The following is a 20,883-nucleotide window of genomic DNA, read 5'->3' as shown; positions in this document are numbered from 1 at the left end:
CCGCTAACCAAGGGTCAGACGAACGTCCTACTCGAGTTTAGAGAAAACCCGTCCAAGTTAAAGGAAAATGTATAATATATTATACTGCACGCTTCTTATATACCTAATACGAGTATACCAAACAGTTGAAACCCACCATTTTAATATTTTATGTGGCGTAACTTTATGTTTTGTGTGTGATTCGTTTCTCGGATTGTCATTGCAGACACGGAGTTTATTACGGGGGCGTAGAGTGTATCTACCTACTCGGAAATGGGATGTTTCTTAAGGAGTTTTTTTTTTTAGACTAGTCCATCCGAAAGTCTACGTACATAACCTAGTGTTGGTGAAAAACGTACTTTAAAATATAAGAGCTGGCCAGTTTTCTAATGGTCTGGCCGGATACAAAATGAAATCGTAACTGTCGGTCTATGATATTTGTTACTGACCAGTTTCATTCGGACCGCGTTAGTAGGTGTTGAAAATAGATCCTAGCATTTAAAGTCATCTAAATTATGATATACATACAGCCAGATTTTTTTGTGTTAGAATCGTTTTTTCATTAATACAATATTTAAATTCGTTAAAAAACTATAAGTTCCATATTCCACCGAAAAGCGAAAAATTATATTTAAACCATAGGAAAAATATTTTCGTTGCATACGGATTTATGTGTCCGGTTCTGCCCCCCCCCCCAAAAAAAAAACCCCTGAGATTTTTCTATATCCAATGGATGTAACAGGTAGTTCATAGTACTTATAAAATACATTTAAAACCTTGTAGTATAATACTTTTGTAATGTATTGCATTTTAAATCTACCCTGCCTACAGAATTTGTTGATATCGAATAGGTCTGATATATCACGACAAATTCCAAATTTCAACCTCTTTCAGTTTCAAATCAGCGTATATGGATTTGATATTTTTGCAGCGTGTTATGCCATTCGTGATGGAAGAGGTGCTAAAAGTTGAAATAATTTTCACGTGACCCTTCAAAATATGGTTTGTTTATGTCGCTGATCATATGATAAGATTAGATTTTTAATTGAATTAAAATAAAAAATCACGGGGATACTGTATAAACAATATTGATATTATTTTTTTCAGTCAGAAACCAATTTAAGCAGTCCAGCTGGAAACATGTTAAAAATTATAATATATTCTAAACGACGTCATGTATAGATAAAAGCGCCCGTTAATGTCCGCCGTTTCCTAACATATTATTATACCAACGCAAAGCGTTTGTACGGGTTACGTCCCATCTAACAATCTACATATTTTACAGACCGTTTCAGTTGATTTAATATCAGGTTCAGTGCGGTCACGATATCTAATATTTAGTGAAGGAAAATAATACATTGTATACAATAATTATGTTTGCCTTTCGACGGCGATATGGGGAAAAAAACGGTACAATAAGAGCGTTGCTGTCGGACATTCCTGTACCAGAATTGCCTATACGGAACGCCGGCTCATCAAGAAGAAAATAAAACTTCTTTTATTTTTCGTCCATTGTTGTACAGGTACAATAGATTATACCTGCAAACAAACCTATAGCTATAATATTATATGCGCGTATTCCATTATTATACATCTGAACATAAATCGAAGAGCAGACGGAAATTATTGTCCGCTCGATATTAATAATACATAACACTGGCTAGGTCTAATTAAAATAAAACCGCACGCGTTTTGGTCAAGCCGAGACCCGGTGTGGTTAAATTCGCAGATTGGAGGGCGCCACGATAAATCGCCCTTGCACACCCCTCGCTTTACGACCAACGTTACCGTTGCCACTTGTGCATACATTTGTTTGGTAATATTTTAAATCCCCTGGCAATTAGCCGCTTGTTCGTCGACTGCTATTACTTCCTATAAACTTGGTCGCATATCGACCGCACACATAGCACGTGGATATAAAGCTATTTCGAGGTGTCCGTGATTGTAATTAGTAGTTTGAAAATTATTGTATGTTTTTTTTTGTCGAACACCCATCCCCTCCTCCCCAAAACAATACAAATTATTACAAATGGTTTTAAACTGTTATATTAGTACTGTACACAATTGTATACTACTTTAATAAATGTCGATGAAATTATCAATTATAAAACTCAAAGATACCGACCGATCAGGTGGTAGCTTATAATAACTCAAACGTGTAAATATATGATGGGTTTGTATGTAGAATAAAATACACGCCTAGTAACAATTTTAGGCAAAACAAATTTATATGATAAAAATGTGTATTATAATTTATAAAATTATAAAATTCGATATAATATGTACACTCGTTGAGATCACTAATATAAAACTATTATGTCAGTTATGATATTAACATCAAATTGGTGAAAAAAACAATTGAATTTAATATAAACATTCATCCCGAATACAGAACTTCATAAATAATATTGGATTCCTGTAATCTACAAAAAACATTTGTTAGAATACATTTGTTTGCATTTCAAGTTCACTATAGAGTAAACGGTAATGCGATATTCACGGCATGTGTCAGCTATATCGTCCTTTTTACTCTGTGTTCCAAACTAAACAAATAGAAACGCATTTATGTAAATAGGTATTGTTTTTTTTAACGAAGGATAACCTTCCACGTGGTCAATATTTGCGGTCATAAATTTTCAAACCTATTCTCACCCCTTCCGCACAAATGACAGTTTAACCATTACAATACTGACCTTTTACGAAGTAGCCGTTCACAGCGTTTTTATTATTATTTATTAGTATACCTTTGCATATATAATATATTATTATGTTTTACTTCTCGAGCGAGAAAAAAATCGATTTATTATTATTATTTTTAATTGTTGTACATTTTTGAAATTAAAAAAGTTCTAACATAAACTTTATCATTGGCACGGATATACGCTGACCGTGTTTACAAGTACTCTGTTGTCATCACAAACCGCATAAACGATTACAAATAAAAAAAACAGCACAGAGGGTTTGTGGGAAAGTGGAAAAGAAAAATATTGGGATCAGTGGGTTCTCAGATCTTCAGAAATTATAATAACTCAAAGTCACTTTCATATAAATTCTCAAAAATCGAAATAAGAAAGTTAAAGATATTTTTTGGTTATCTAATGAAAATATTGAACAAACTTGGCAATCATTTTCTTGTTTTTTTGAAAAGTTATACCACGCCAATTTTGAAGGGGTAGGGATACATTTTTGGCACGATAAAATACCTTTCAGGTACAATTACTGATCTATATACTTGCTACAAAAATATATTGTTCCAGTAGTTTAGGCAACATCGTAGGTCCACACAGAGAAATCATAACACATCATTGTAGTAGTGATACCATCACAGTTTGGCATCAAAGTAAAAATAGCACAATTTACAGCATTCCAATAAAAACTTGATTTTACACGATGATTGTTCACTTACAACGACCTATAAAAATAGTAGATTCCACGCAAGTTATAAAATAACTCAACCACCGCGTCGATACGTGTTCGTGTCACTTGTAGGGAGTTCACATAATGTGACATTATAAAAAAGGGCCAGAGAAAATATGTGTATAGTGGTCACGTGCATCCTTCAACAAGTAGGCACGTAAAATCCAGAAAGAGGTACGGTATTGATTTCGCCAATACAACGTATGACCCTTTTGTATTTCACTGCACTTTTAGTAACGTATCTGCTGTGGTATTATGTTTGTAAAGTATATGTATGCACGTGTACTCAAAAACTTCAAGAACAGCACTCGAGTGAATTTTTTTTTTGTTCATTTCAGTGACTAGGCGCAACAAAGACAATTTTCTGGTTTGTTCGCTTGTACAGTTTCAAATAAACAAATGTCGGCGTGAAAGGACTCCGAATTAATACATGTCTGTGTTATATGTTTCACAGTAGAAATGTACGGATTTTAATTTTTAAATATTGCATACTTCGTTTATCACACGGTTGACAGAAAATTATTTTACTAAAATTTAAAAATGCATATAAATATTTTATATAAATAACCCGGGCGAAACAACAGCGAAAATTACCAAAAATAACATTGCAGTACAAATCAATCAAAGTATAATATTTGAATAACAAAACAAGTAAGGGTTTTTATTTATTTTACACGATATATGATATCTATAGAGGTACTAGACCCAATCAACAATTATATATACCCCCAGTCAATCTATTGTAATTAGTTCATAGTTTGATTAAAAAAAAAACAAAATTAAAAAGGTCTACTCATTCCTCCAAAAAAATATTGAAAAAGTATCTAAACGATATCAAACAAACTTACACATTTTTTAAGTTTCAATTTTAAGATGCCATAAATTAACAAAACCTAGATAGACTGAATCGAACAATTTGTCTAGCCATTTAATAAATTATTTATAATTTTAACTACAGCTTTATAAAATTAAATTCTTCTCAACGGGAATAGTCAATGGGATGAGCAAAGAATTTGGAAAAAACGTCAACCAAAAAATAAATAAAAATGTTATCATTTTTAATACTAACCAAAGTAATACAATTGTGTGGTAGTATGTGTTGTCTGTGTTATATTTAATTAGTTAAAAACTAATTAGTCCCTCTTGGCTAGTATTCCTACATCGTCGCCATGAGTTTTCTTTTAATTAAAAGTTATACTACGCAATATATTTACTTTTAAATTAACTTCACTGTAGTTAATTCACGGTAAAGGCATAATATTAATTTAAAAATAATTATAATTTTAATGAAGCCCATTGTCTTAATTAATAGTTCAACGTAACGTTAAAATCAAATTCGAACACATAAGATTTCATAAGTAGATACTACAATATTGATTTAACATTTTTAATTACATTTTATAGGTAACATTTTAGATGGTTCTGGGAAATAATGAAAAACTTTTAAGTGAATAATAATAATAAATTTGTTAAATAAATTAAAAATCAAACTTCACTATGCAAATGTAAAGTACAAGGCGATAATATGAGAAACGTCGGATCCCGAAAAAGGTTTGTTTTTGATGTTTCGCTTGGACGAACATGTCGACGATAAAAAGATATTTGTAAGCTGGTCACGTGCAGTTGCCTGTGCCGATGGTAAACGCAATGTGACAGCTGGTAATGTCACTGTGATAATATTTTTAGGGTTTCTGGTCAAATATGCTACCATGCATGAGTTATTAGATAAACCCGGATGGATAAACACTAGCCACTGATAACAAACGGTCAACGGTATAAGCGATAGGTAACGTTACAAGTGCCTTGGCAGCCTGCTATAATACAAGCAGTTACCGCAGAGGGGAAAAATACATAAAACCGGTACTATGAATACACAATGTGTGATCTCGATTTTCCATCCTTCATTTTCTCGGTATCCTCGTAAAACTACTAAAACTTTTAAGACAGTAAAACTCTTAGGCTATGGAAAGTTTATGGCATCAACTTTTTTGCTCGTATTCTTTTTTCTACTGACCCAGATTATCCTATGTTCTCTCCTCTATTCATGGTTTTTTTCTCACCGAATCGTTTCGAAGTAAAACTATTTTTGATTATCGTTCCATGAAGTATTTCAACATTTAATTAACGGTCAAAAGTATGTATTGGTAATGTGAGCGTAATCAAAAATCACGAATGTACTGCCTGACAAGTGTACATAATCAGTGGATACGACAACAATTTTCTATTAGTTAATCAAACTATCAATAAAACTTACCCGCCGGTGTTTTGTTTGCAGTGTAGAATACAAAATTGGTTTTCTGTTATAATTAGTAGGTATTGACTAAACAAAAGTATTCGAGGTATATACCGATGACCTTTTTCGCCCCTGCGTAAATCGTCTATTATTCAACGTTATACCAATGGAATGAAATAATTATAGTTATAAACAAAACGATTTATTTGTAATATTTTAACAATATTACACTCACTATACGATACGGATATTTATTAGCGTCCAAACCTAGCGAAATTAATATAAATTACACTCGGGCGGCTTAATAATACTAATTATTAAATATTGGTTGGCGTCAAAGTCGGACGTTATTCGAATACATTTGTATACAAATAAATTCACCAACAGAAAACTCACGCGGACGTACACTAATCGCAAATCTCAATATTAAAATAGTATTTAAAATGTACTTATATGAGTGGACTATAACATTGTTATTTGGTATTAATGTATATACTAGATAAACAAAAGCTATACATTAGAAGGCGTGAAAAAAAGACATTTGTACCCAATGGTTTGCTGTGTTGCTTTGGACTAAACGTAAAGGAATACAGTCAGATGGATACAGGTAGCCTATTCGATTTACTAGTACCATTGTTGACTGAGCAAAACTCCGGTAGCGGTATATAACCGTGGCGCAGCATTGCGTTATTACATATTCATGAAAATATGGCGTTACCCGAGTACTCTTGTTGTCTCTGCTCGCCTCTTTTACCGGAGAGACTCGTGGATAGTGTCGTTATAGTATGGCGACATCAGGTGTACCAGAGTATATATTATTTTACATTATTACCTCTATTATTTCTATTCCGCTCTGTTTTTTAATGAAAAACACCAAGGCGGCTGGTTTCATTCCGTCCCCCGGGGAAATATTATCGACAAACATCCGGAAGTGTAAAATATACTAAACGTATAGATTTATTCAAAAGGAAACTACAGTAGATAACATCTGAATGTAAAATCGATCTGCGAACGAATGAACACGAACATATTTTCCAGAAACATAACATTATATCAAAGCGACTAATGCGATAAAACATATATATTTATGTTTGTACTTTAGGTCTAACCATGTGAATTAAAACTTATAATATAATACAATTAAATTATCAAGTCAACTTTTCTTACGATATGCAATCAAATAAAATCCATCGAAACTAGATTTCTGTAGTAATTGAAAATTCTACAGAAAGTAAGCCTACCATACATAAATTATAGTCAAAAGACTAGGCTGTAAAAATGTGCTGAAGAATAGTTATAATTTTGAAATAAATTTCGTTAAGTTGTAAAAAACATAGTATAAAAAAAAACAGCTGAAATGTTGATGAACGATGTATTAATGTGTGCTATCAAAATAAATGTTTTACAACAACTAAAACATTCTCACTTCAGTATTTTTCTTAAAAATGGGTTTAGTACCATCTCATTTATTACTATCATTAAACCAGTGCTCTACATCACTTTGGTGCTATCCCGTTGTCCTTAGTTTCCTGGTACCTATTATTATTTGTTCAGCGAAAAAATCCATCGGTAAAAAATATTTATTTCATAAATCATTTTATACATTAATCGAACAAAACATGGGTTTTATCATAAATCTTACGCACTACAATTTTAACCTTTATTTAAAAAAAAAAAAAAATACTAACTCTTAAAATTAATTAAATAAGCTCGCGTTGAGTAATAAAAAATAAACGCTAGCTAACAAATCCAAAACGATACAATACTGAAAAAAAGTTTTTTTTTTCCCAATGATGTGATTAAAAAGTAACCCCTTTTTTATCGTCACCCTCGTGCAAAAAAAATGATCAAAGTAGTTTTATCCTTGATTATTTATTACTTTCGAGTGAGAAAAATTGTGTACACATAAATGAAGTTTCATATTATAATATTCGATCATAATATATTTTTAACATAATTTTTTCGATTTGCTAAAATTAAATTATAGCTGATAATGTATCATGTTAAATTGGTTAATTTATCAAAATTTTCATTAGTTGACGAAGTAAAAACTTAACTGGATTTACAGGTAAAAATGTAATATTTTCTGGAGTTTTTTTTTTGTCATTTGAAAAAAAAAACTTATCTTCATTGACTTCTAATTTATTTTATTTTTGATAGCAAAACATAAAATATTTTATTGTAGGACTGTGTTGAATAATTGAAAATAAGCTGTTTAAAAGGAAAGTAGTTTAATTTGGTTTAATGGTTTTTAATTAACGGCCGGATCTCACGGTTCACTAAAACACAGTTAATTTATTACGACCCACATGTCGTGTCTGGAATTGGTATATCAATCCTAGTTCGTATTATCAATAACGTACTATCGTATCAATCAGTACTATACACGTCAATAATATAATATATAAAGCTTATATTGTATTTAGTATTTACCATACGAGAAATATGCTCCATACAACCGGTACTAAGTAATTAAAAATAATACAATACAAGCCACAGTAGAATAGTTACAGCCTTGCTTAAATCTTATTTATCAGATTTGCCTAGCCACAAACGAAAATATAATTGTTAATACGAATTTTGAATTTTAACTACAATTTCTACCTGATTACAATACCTAATATCTAATATCTTATTCCAATTATTATTATTTTTTTTTTATTAATTGCTTTTGTGATTACACATTATAGCATTCCAATGAGTTAAACATTATTATTTAATATCTACTACAACCAAGTAAGATACAACAGACAGCAGACTTACTTAAGTGGTAGCTTTATCAATCAGAAATCGTATGTAGTTGGTATTATGATTTATGATAGGTCAAATAAATTCAATAGTATAATTCATTGCTCTTTTAACTCCAAACCGATAAAATCCATAAACAAATGTGCCAGTTTTATTAGTTTCAACTCGACTTTCCATAACATAACTAACTCCACGAAGAACGTTCGAATGGAGTAGAAATCTTAATGGAATATTTATTAAGCGTGTCCCTAACCAAAAATCATCTTAAATCCAAATGTTGTTGAATTTCCTGAATGACAGTATTTAACTTGACTGTCGTTTTCAGCTTTTAGTTGAATACATTACGTTAATTTTACCAAAATATCCTATAATTTGTTATTTTAAAAAAATTATGTTTTATTTTATGTGACTTTCAGTTTAATTATCAAGAATATTTATTTTATTAAACAATTTTTTTTAGAACTCACTTTTAAACATTTCTGACTACACCTGATTCCAGACAAGATTTGTTTGTGACTATCATAATTTTTAAATGTTCATGAAATATACTAACTAATTTTTAGATTTAAAATAACTTTTTATAAACTAAACGCGGGTTTTAAAAAACTAGATGGGTTTTTCATTTAAAAATCGGAAATCGAAAAGGGTTTAAAACCTATGGGAGCGTAAATTTTAAGCCATAAATAAAACGCTCAACTGATATTTATGACAACTAAAAAAAGTTTTAAAAACTCATAAATTCCCAATTAGGTCATAATTTACCGATCATTCGTTGTTATATAATAAGTGTAGGTACCTATTTAATATTTTGAAACAAAAAACTACGTCTCTATACTCCTCAGGTATAGCTTAGCTATATCTGATATTTTATTTTTCTAATAAAAGGCCTAGGTCAAGTTTAACTTAAAACTGAAATTAGTGAATATATTATATAATATTATATTATATGGATTCTTATAACTATCAAGTTAAACATAACACAACAATCGTATAAAAACAAACACTCTCGATAAATGTTTATGTCATGATTGCATGTTTGCATGACAGCAATTTGTTTTTAATATTTTAGGTAGTACTATATGTTTTTGTAAATAGCCATCAAACATTTAGTGTACTAGAGTTGCTAATGTTTATACTTACTTAAGTTGTATCGTAAAAGTGGTACCGTAAAAGTGACTTGTATAGTAGTATATACTAATACAGGTGGTCGATTTAACGTAAGATAGATAGTATACATACTACCCACACGAACATTAATAAATATAAATCATTTTACATTGTGTTTGGGGGGTTTTCGTAATATTTAGAAAACATTTGAAATAGTAATACATGATTTCTTAAAAAACAAACCTCTGTACACTTATTTTTGTTACCTGGTTTTGGGATAGTTATCTTCCTGTAACCTTCATAATTTTATAAATTTCCAAATAACCATATCTTAAATGCAAGATTCAAAAGAAAATTGGCCAAAATAATTTCTAAGTCGGTGTGCGGACAACCATCATATTATACCATATGTTTAACTGCACTAAACTACAGCCAGAGTTAGGCGAAAACAATCCACAGTTAAAATTCAGTAAATACATTTTTACTAGAATAACTAATTAAAAAAAAAACTTTCAATCAAATAAATTACACTGCCGAGCTTTGTTGTGTGTTTATATTAACCATGCACGCTCACACACACACACACCAATGGCTGTCAATTTACTCGTGTGTTTTTGATGGTATAATTGTACTCAGCTAAGAAGTGTTTGCTGTCTAATATTTCTTCCCGCCATAAATAATAAACTGTGCACTTACCTCATCGAATATGAAGTTGTCGATTTCTTCGAGCGGTTTGCCATATAACTCGCTGGGAAAAGGTTCGAATTTACTGGGCAAAACGGATCCGTCGAGCACGCTAGCCTTGTTTTTAGTTTGGTAACCATAACCCGCAGTAGCGGCAGGCACGTGTTGCCTTGTCTCCAACGAATCTTTAGTCAACGGCCGGACCTGTACTTTGGGTTCCGTGGGGCTGGGCGTAAGAGCCTGTTGCCGGCGACTGGCTAACAAAGTGTTGGGCAAACGGATCGGCAACATGGCGAACCGATGGGCTACTTTTGCACTAACCTGTAAGATATATCAAATTAATACAAAACATGTTACCGTACAGATTTAATGTATATGTATATGGTTTTAGTTTTGTGTACCTAATCTTTTTTTATTTGGATTTTTTACTTATCAATATAATTTGTGTTTATATTAAATATTTTTTTTAATGTTTCTATATGTCCTACCTAAAAAAAAATTAATACATGTTTTTACGTGATTTTAGTAAAATGTAGTTTACCTAAATGTAAAGTGAACATGAAAAAAATAATTCAATTTATTAGGTATGTTTTTTTTAATGAGATTACACATATCCGAAATTCAAAACTATCAATTAAATTATTAATGCTCGCGTTATGATATCTGCAGACTGCACAGTTCGGTTCATATAAACAATGAAAACCATAATTTAATTTTTTCAAAATTTAAAATATTTTGTATTGTACGCGAACAATAAACATTACGAAACCGCATAAATTAATAATAACTATTAAAATTACGGTACCCAAATTGGCAAAAATATGTTTTTTATTGGATAAAAAAACTAATAACAGTAAGCATAATATAAAAACAAAATAAATTAATTTAATAAAAGCCATTAAAAATGTTATTCATACTCAAATAACAAAGGGGCGGCATAACCGAGTTCCATTAGGTATTATAGTATTTTTTTTTTAATTTCCATTTTCTGAACAGCCAACTGTCTAAAATATAATATAGCTATTTGCCTTCTTACGGGTCCAGTATTTGTTTGGCCAGTGCGTTATAGGCTGTAATCTCAAGGATTTAAATTAAAGACTGTCCACATTAGGTAAGAGAAAATGCAGACAAAAGGCAACTAATATTCAAACAACTGCACTTTAAGTAAAACTAAGGCTATAGTATTGTAAGTGTGTATTATATATATATATGTGGGTAGGGGAAGTAATTAAAGAAAAATTACCCCCATCTAAGCCCTGATCGATGAAAAAAGGGTAGGAATAATTTCCCGTATTACATTATATATTCCGAGGTAACGGTCATGGAAAATTCGTCACGAATGTTTGAATTGCATGATAGGCCTACAAAATTAACCTGTAAACTTACTTACACTAAGCTCAAATAAACAGTGTAACGTATCTATACGGAGCATCATCGTCTGGCGGATTAAAACGTTAAGACCTCTGTGGTTAAGTGTGCTTGTAATTTGCGACTTAACGGTAATACGTAAACAACGCAATTGTAATAACAGACACATTTTGCCAGCTGACGTTTAGTTCACCCGTAATCTTGGAGGATCCGGTCTGCCGGCACCTGTCTATGGCCAATTGAATGTAAACCATAGGATGTACTTATTGATTATAACGGACATAGTAAGTTGTTAAGTCCATAAATATTGGGGAAAACTTGTTGGACGGATGTCTAAGTGAACCGAAGAAATTAAACGAACACGCTAGGAATAAGTAAACCCGACTTTCTTATTACGCTCAGCGCATATGAAAACAGGGAAAAATATTTGCTTTGCGGCGTTTAAGTATGCAAAGTTAGTACCGATAAAACCTTTGCTTTGACGAGAGTCCTGATGCGGACACAGACGTCCTGAATAATATGCATTTTTTTCGACTTAAAGGTACAAACTTTTATTTCGAGTTTTAATAGTATATTATTAAACTTTAATTTTGTTTGTTTGTCATGAGCCCTAATTCGTTTAATTTATTAGAACCCAATGTCGCAGTTAAGTACTTTTAAACAAAGTACAAACAACGTGGTACAATCGTTTGTATAATATCGTTAAATGACATTTTTATTTTTACTTACTCAGAACTATACTAATTCAGTTAATGTAGATAAAACGTATCTTAAGTGCCAAAATAATGTTTGATTTATACCTAACCCAACAGAACTTACCATAAGTGGTTAATACCGGTTGTTGGCTAAGATGAGGTAAAACCAATTGGACATACTGAACTGTCGATTGAATTATTAATTGTCGAATACTTTTGACAAACACTAATACCACATCAAACGAATGTGGTGACAATTCGATGGCATAGGTGTTTTAAGTTCATTTTTTAGGAAATTGAGACGTGTATAGCAATACATACTTCATACCCACTTTCATACTGTGTACATATTTTGGAAGGCAGAGATTTATTCTTAGAGTACATCATAGTTTATAAAATACAAATAATAATATGATATGGTGTTATATATTTTCAAACGCGGTTCCTGTAGTGCTTTTAAAAATGCACTTGTGACACCTGTGCACTAAGCTATCGCCATATGATATTTATTGGAAATTGAACCGTGTCACCTAAATTACATAGGTAGATTTGAGTGGCTGTAGAAGCAAATGCCTTACTCTCCGTCGAAGGACAGAATATAATTTTGCGTCATCGGTAAAATCCGTTGATAAGTAATTCAAATTTCTGATAATCCAACCTCCTTAAATTCCGATTCAAAAAGAAGGGCAAGGGTTCTTGGATTTTGAAAGCTATTAAACATATATAGTGTGGGGGCTTAAACCACCCACAGTACGATATCGGGAGCTGATACTGTACTATTTGTAATCATATTAAAGTGAATATTTCCATTTTGAAAAGGTGAGTGATTTCGTACAAATCACTTAGTCACACTGGATAGGTTGTGGGTTAGAAAATCTCAAAAGGACGGTGGTGCGCGGTTAATGTACGATGACGTTTGGGCAAATTAACGAACAAAACAAAAAAGGGACCTCGTTCATTTGACGACTTAAAAAATAAAAAGTCCTATAATCCCTTTTGTTTCCTCCGCACTTCCGCCTCTACGATGGCACACCGTGCGGCCAGGGCCAAATTTAAGGAGGTACAGCGGATACAATACTACCGTGTGCGTAATGGTAAATTGTTTGTAGATACGCAGGCCGTAGGTCTGTAATTCAAGGAACATAACAAAATAGTTAATTTTGTTATATAGTAGACGAAGCACAGCCTTAGATTATAGATTTAACCTGACCACGCTAATAACGTATAAATATAAACTCATTTATATTTTATTATAATAATATATCTTAAAATATGTAAAACTTTGAGTACATTTTAAAAGACACATTTATACATAAGTAAAGTTATAAAATTACTGAATACTCAAACTCTTATTTTATCATTCGTAGTTTAATATAAGTTAAAACTAAATATATATGTTATGGAAATAATTTTAAATTATATTCCAAATTTGGTATGTGTATACCGTTTCTAGAAAACATAGCATACAAGTGTTTAAAAAAAACTGTCAAGTATAATACGTTAAATTCTTACAGGGGTGATAGTGGGGGGGGGGGTATTAACACTAAAACGTATAAGAAATAACAAAAGAGCTTATAAAACATTAAAGAAAAAAATGTATTAAAATGGAGAGGGGATCGGAGGGACGGAATAAGGGAGGGGCGGCAAAATTTGGTTATTCCGGCCTGGAAAATTCTAAATGCGGGCGGTACCGCGTGTAATCGTGTAGTTGGAGAACGTACTTTATGTCTGTTGATGTAATATAATCAACAGCAACGGTGACCGGTCACCGCATGTCCGGAGCGACCTCAGACGCACACTTGTGCGCACGCAGTTCCGGGACAGATATCCGACGGGTTCGAAGAACGCGACACTTGTTGTGGCGTTAACTGACGGACGACAAACGAACGAAGAACAACGGCGGAACCAACGGCAGCGACGGCGGCGGCAGAGAAGATGGTCATCAACAAGTAGCGGACGAACGGTGGTGGTGGCGGTGCTGGTGGTTGTTGTTGTGTTGGCGGTGGCGGCGGTGGTAGTGTGAGGACACGACGACGACGGACCGTCTGCCGGCGACGAGTCGCGTGCACGTCGACGAACGCCAAGCGAACGCGCACGACCACCGCACCATGACTACTACTTTACTTTACTATAAACGACCACCACACTATACTATTTATTTGACCGCCATTCTACCACCGCCGTCGCCGCCATCGTAAGGGGCGCGAGAGGAAAATTTGTTACAACCGCCAGACGGCGCGCGCGAGCCCCCACATACTCTTCAGCCGTAGCCCCCTTATATTTTTCTACACGGTTACCGTTCTCTCCCCCGTGTGTATGATATTATGTAGCGGGTGCCGCATACAAGTGCATGCATATTGTATGAGCCTCGGGCGCGATACACCTATAGATACTTAGATGCAGTGGTGGCTTCCGCCAGCCGAGGTAGTTGGTTTTTGTGCTTTTCATACCTTCACCGACGGCTCACGAACGTTTATCATTTTACACTTCGACCTCACGCTCACGGTCGACCGTTTACATTAACTCGCATACAAGAATCCGTTTCCATCCGATTTGTAATTATTTAACATGCACAAGAAAGTCGTCTAATGGTTTTTTTGGACGCGCCGTCGGTTGACAAACGCGACTCGAAGAAAGAAATCCAATGTTTTTTTTTTAAGGTTCCAAAATCAAATATCTTCTAAATGTAGTAACGAAAAACAATTATAGGGTATACGTAATTTGTACGTTTCTAAAAAAATCGACGAATTTCTCCATTTATAACGCTACCAATTTTTTTTTCTATGACCATTTCGAATGACCTACACGTGTTTACGATTGTTTTTAAAAAGTATGACATCCTCTTAAAAGTTTGAATATGACTATTTTTTGAACATTTTTTTATTTATTTTGGTACGTCATAAATAATTGAAGCCCAAACTGTAAGAAGGCTATCTTTTTAAAACTTATTTCCATAATCCGAGTTCTCTACAAGACATCATAATATTTCCCGTATAGTAATTAAAGTCATTTTCACCATCAAAATGTTTATAACTCTAGTAAAAAAATAATGTTCGTTAAAAATTATACTTTGTACCTAGGTAATATACAAACAATGCTAAAAATAAGTTTACATAATCAAAATTTAAAAAATGCACATAGTTTGCGACTTTGAAATTTTTTCGCACCGCAGCCCTTAATACATACAGAACAAATTATACATTGCGAAAGTTGGGTCATTTTCTAAAACAACACCCCAGAACAAAGTTTAATGAGTTCACGCAAAGTGATTGGTTTTTTTCTATAGACTTAATTTGATCTAATCTAAAATTTCAGGAATCGATTTTGTATTACAGTATAAACAAATGCAAATTCCATAGAGGATAAAAAACAATATCATAGATACCCTATAATTGTATAATATAAGACAAATATGAAATGAATTACCTATAATATATCATCACGAAAGCTATTAACAATTATTCGTAGACTATGGAGAATTATGTGTGTAAGGCAACGAGAACGTGTTTAGTTTAAGGAAATTTATGCAATCATAAATTACTAACTTGTTGCACATAATGTTGTTATATTGCATATATTGTTATATTAATTTATTTTTATTTAATTTTAGCTTTAATGCGAAGCTGTAAAAGTATCGACTTTATAGCAATGTAATTTATTTCATTTTAAATGATCTTACCATTTATTCAATCAAAAATCTGAAAAAACGGCTGTTTACACGACCCCCCCCCCCCCTTAAAAATGTGTATCAATAAACACATTATTTTCAAATAGTTATTTGGATATCGAAGTAAAAAAATGACCCGGTTTGTTTTAACGGCTACATTGACCCTTTAATTAGTCGTGATACTTAAAATACCTACTAAATCACCCGATTGTTAAACATTGCCTTTTAACAAATAGCTTTTTCGTAGCTCGTAGGCAGCTGGATTATTGGAAATGGGCATGTAACCGAGTGACCGGCTTTGCGTCATGGGTTCTAATTCGGTGAAACGGGTAATCACAATGTTAGCATCCATAAAGGACGCCTTAACAGCCATAAGCACCATAATAATATTGTCTACGCGACCTTCTAGAAGACCTTAAACCGCAACACTTGTATAATAATAACATTAAATACTCTGCAGATGAACACGAATCCGTTGTACGTGAGCCGTGTACTCCACCACTGTCTAGATAAAGTGGACGCCACAATGTTGATCACTTTGAGTACAATACGCGTCAAGATTATTATCAATTGCTAAAAAATATTTTAAAAAAACCGGTGACCACTTGTTAGTAATTATTATTATTTATTTTGCCTTTTTTGGAATTCATCGTCATGGGCACCGAAACGAATCTTCCGTAAGTTTTCGAAATAGATCCGTAAATATTATCATAATCATTATTATTTCTAAGCACGGACTGTCTTTATGACGTGCACTTTTTTCAAAGATATTCACATTATCCAAAATTGAACATCGTGAATTTGACAAAACGTGGGTTCAGCGAATAATAGAGTTACTGGTATCAATTTTTACATTTTTCTTATGAAAAAAAGTTTTGTATTTCCTATAATTATTTTAATGCCGTGCAATTGTTACCTACACTAAAACTAAAATGTGTTTTACAGCCAATTGTAGGTTTCGATAATGCCTGGGAGGAAGTAATGTGCCCTACCAGGTTGGCAATTACTTAGAAAAACAAATATTAGATAATGTAGTTTTCAATATTATAGCAAACAAGTTGTTTTAAAATAAGAAGTTTGGCCGATTAACTAAAAAAAAACATTTTGAAAGATTTTATTAAGCACTTTTGTATTCTAAAAAATAAAAATAACTACACAGTGTGTAGTATACACAGTGATTATCTGTACTGTGACCTTTCCACTGTGCTACTTTTTTGTGTTTGTTTTTTTTCTAAAACATAACATTAGTTTCGAGTTCCTTTAAAATATCTCAACTTCATAATAGATAATATTTTTCAATTTTTTCTGTGAATTTTGAGTGTTCTGTGAATCTCGAATTGTCGTTTTTTATGTAATTATTTTTTTAGATTTAAGATCTGATATATATCATTTTTATTTTCAACATAAAATACTATTTACACATAATTTCAGAAAATCCCTACTTTTTCCACGAAACTTAAATGTTTTTTAAATATATTTATATAATTCTATTTGGAATTATATTTATTCATTTTTTAAACGTCTGGTGTAAGCCTAAAAGATGGTTTTAGGCTAAGACTCTGACCCTAGATCGTGAAACATAAATACTCTTAACCAGCTTACTGTCTGGGAAAACGTAGTATTTTATTAGAAATTTAAGCTCACCTTAAGTCTGCATACGAAACAGAAAACAAAAATCAAAGCGAATATGAGTTGTAAAGAAGGTTTATTAAAAACACTATATTTAAGTAGAACGATTATTCCAGCGTTGCCTAGATTAGAATTTTAGCATTGAAACACATCTAATAAAGCAGGTTAGTTATTTTACATAGCTTTTGAAGAATACACATCCACAAGTACATTTTGAAAATTGTTTTAATCAACTTATAGTAATTAAATGTTTTAAAATATTTTTATTCCTGCGCTATTTCGCGAAAAAAGTTCTAAAAGTGTGTTAAGCCTTTTTTTAAATTTAATTATACAAATGTAATTAAAATGCTACGAGATTGTATAATAATCCAAAACATTTTTCGCCCGGCCATATTATTTATTTTTCATGCGACCTTTTTTTGTTACTTTCATACTAATAAGTTTATAAGCGTAGGGCGAATTATTCACGTTGCGTGTTTTAATGACATAAGTATAGCTTTGCCTTTGACACGCACGTAGAAAGTAAACACAATAAGTAACGAAGTCGTCAAAGTTTATTTTAGTTATACCGTCACCGAAAAATGCAGAGGACTACTAGTTTTGAATGTTATATTATGTAAATGATAATTCACAATAGGTTTTATTTATACGAAACTTATATACATGTATGTTATTTCAACCAAATTGCCAAAATAAAATCATATAGTTTTATCACATAAATATGTAGTGTTGTATAACTTTCGAGGTCAATTTAAGGGTTGTAAAAAACACAGCTCGCACAGTTTTTAAAAAAAATTATAATAATCCAAAACAAAATGGACAAAATATTTTTTTAATTCAGCCTGGATTTTATTCTGTGGTTTATTAAGAAATAATTAGTGGTTTTTTACTTAAAACTCCTATAAGATTGATAATTGTAAACACAGTATACATAGTCATACTGTGTACTGGATATTCTTTGGATGAGTGGTTACAGCCTCACCAATATATATATATATATATGAAACCAGCCCCCACCAAAAACAAGTTATATTTTTTTCCCGAAGAGGTGGAAACTAACATAGTTGCAAATTAGACTACCTTTAGCAGTAAATTATAAATGCCTCTATACCTTTTACACATTTTTTTTTAGTCTAAACTTGACTTAAAGTTTAAACTAATATCTTGTTTATATGTCACGATTATATATGTAAACATAATACTGAATTTCATAGTGATATATAAATAATTTATTTATATATAATTCATCTATCTTATTACAGAGTACCTACTTACCTAAATAAGTGAGATTCGTTTGGTCCGCAATTTGAGAAATGAATAACCGCTAATACAACAATTACTATTTTGCGATGTTTTAACTTATAGTTATACTTATACTTTTTTAAAAATCACTTACAATAGACTGAATTTTCCGTATGAAACGCGCATTCGGTTGAAAATAGTATGAAGTTTTACCTTAGTGCGGGCTGCCATTGATACCGATAAATATTGGCACTGTATTATATTAGAACAAAGACTACGGTAGACAATGTGGTAGCCTTTTCAATAATAATATACTGAGTCGAGTCCATGCGCTGAATGCGCGTTACACGTCTTCAGGCGATTATTAAAATTCACCGTTATAATAGTCATAGATCAAAGTTCAAACTTACAAATATGTATGATGTATAGATCTATAAATGTATACTGTTGATCTATTTATGAATGATAAATGTTAATGTAATATGGTTAAAAAGGTCAATTTTTAAATATTCGCGGGATTTTCTTTTTGTTAACACTATTGATAAGTAGGCGGTGGATGCTAATCATCGAGATAAAGAATACACTGTATTCTTTATCTCGATGATGCTAATATAAAATGTTGTATACATATGATGACTGATAAGACGGCTGTTTAGTTTTTATAATTTATTTTATAATTTACTTTTTTTAGCAACAGAAATATCTATGTTATTATTTCATATGTTTCGTACTGAAGCATTTAACAGAAAAATATCGACAAATAATTCAGTTCATGGTAATGTCTTTTCCAACTCAAAACGCTAGAGGTAATTATTAGCATTTGTAGTAATTGATTTATATGATACAAACGCGTAATATTTTCGTAAGTACTTCTTGAATTTATTATGATTTTTTTGTTGTTTGTAACTTTTCTTTTACTTGACAAACAATCGGTATCTGACTTATGACCTATGCCTAGTACTTTATTAATAATCGTATTAATGCACATAGGCTGAGGTGGTTACATTTAAACAGTAAATGTTACTTCTTCTTGTAGTTCTATCGTAATGTAAAATTTGTTGAAGGCAGAGAAGGAATGAATTTTTTTTAACCACTAATGTGTATTATAATAATTATTTAACTTAAGTATTGCTTTGAGATGTTTTGCTTATAAAATCTTGATATTTTACAAGACAGCCGATAAGACGGGTGTACAAGTTGATATGAAAATTAAATATGTTGGGATAAATTTAAATCTAATAATAAATAATAACTAAATAGTTTTTTAAACCATTATAATAATCAACAATAATTATAAGATAATCTATTGATTTATAAATAAGTTAAAAATCACTTCATTAATTATTCAAATAATTAAATCAAGGTCTTAAGGTTTATATTTACACACACTTTACATAATATTTCAAGTTATAGAAATTTTAAAAAAATATAGTTAAACATTTAAACAAATAATAAATAAATACTAATGTATTCGTAAATAGTAAATTGTTTGATTGATAATTATTTTATAAATACTTAAATTAAAATGATTGAATAAAAATAACTTTTTATTTATTACTTAAAAAATTATGCAAATAGTGCACAACATTGCTAACCCGCTTAGTTGACTGGACCACTATTTTTTCTGTAGCTTATAAAACATTTTGAATTTATCTTTAATCAAAATTGTGTACTAAAAAAAAATAATAATAAAAGTACATATATACATGTTGTTTTGTATTTTTATATTTATATGTATTTTTTTCCCTTTCAGGCATTCAGAATCGTAAAATTCTTGAAGATTTAGAAATAAAAAAACAGTTGTTGCTTAAAACGGGCGCAGTTCCAACACCACCAACAGTTCTACATTCAACTACTCCGGTATATTATTATAATATAATAATATATTTATATATTAGTTTATTTGATAGTATTGTATAATAATTATATACAGTTTTGTAAGTACAAGTTTATTTTTCCTGGTGTTTTACCAATTGTGTATTTTGTTTTAAAGGGAACATCAGACAGTCATTTCCAACGTACTCAGGTCTTACAATCTACTGGATTTTTCATTACGACAGACTCGGCTTTTGGTAATTCCATACTACCCGTACTGCCTCGTATCGACAAATAGT

General features: G+C 31.5%; 2 protein-coding genes across 2 annotated transcripts in view; one reads left to right on the top strand and one right to left on the bottom strand.

Moving 5' to 3' along the window:
- Nucleotides 1-19,041, bottom strand: part of LOC126834752 (sodium channel protein 60E-like) — a 78,720-nt gene extending 59,679 nt beyond the window's left edge. The window contains 2 exon segments of the mRNA XM_050566908.1: nt 10,181-10,489; nt 18,803-19,041. Of these exon segments, the coding sequence (XP_050422865.1) occupies nt 10,181-10,459 (279 nt within the window). The 5' untranslated portion in view covers nt 10,460-10,489; nt 18,803-19,041.
- Nucleotides 19,042-19,415: 374 nt separating this feature from the next.
- On the top strand, nt 19,416-20,882 carry LOC126834192 (SOSS complex subunit C homolog). Its single transcript, XM_050565944.1, has 3 exons — nt 19,416-19,575; nt 20,523-20,629; nt 20,763-20,882. The coding sequence occupies exons 1-3, from the start codon at nt 19,542-19,544 to the stop codon at nt 20,880-20,882; spliced, it is 261 nt and encodes an 86-aa protein (XP_050421901.1). The 5' UTR covers nt 19,416-19,541.
- The last annotated feature ends 1 nt before the right edge of the window (nt 20,883 follows it).

Source organism: Adelges cooleyi, unplaced genomic scaffold (assembly GCF_023614345.1).
Source record: "Adelges cooleyi isolate 19-005CV unplaced genomic scaffold, UGA_ACOO_1.1 ACOO_flye_CR_arks_rails_tigmint_CR_PRNA_21, whole genome shotgun sequence".
Taxonomy (NCBI): domain Eukaryota; kingdom Metazoa; phylum Arthropoda; class Insecta; order Hemiptera; family Adelgidae; genus Adelges; species Adelges cooleyi.
The sequence above is the reverse complement of the archived record's forward strand: the minus strand, read 5'-3'. Positions and strand labels throughout refer to the sequence as shown.

Coding starts and splice junctions, on each gene's coding strand:
- LOC126834192 (XM_050565944.1), top strand. CDS start 19,542: ATGGTAATGTCTTTTCCAACTCAAAACGCTAGAG. Junction 19,576..20,522: donor TCCAACTCAAAACGCTAGAG/GTAATTATTAGC, acceptor TTTCCCTTTCAG/GCATTCAGAATCGTAAAATT. Junction 20,630..20,762: donor TTCTACATTCAACTACTCCG/GTATATTATTAT, acceptor TTTGTTTTAAAG/GGAACATCAGACAGTCATTT.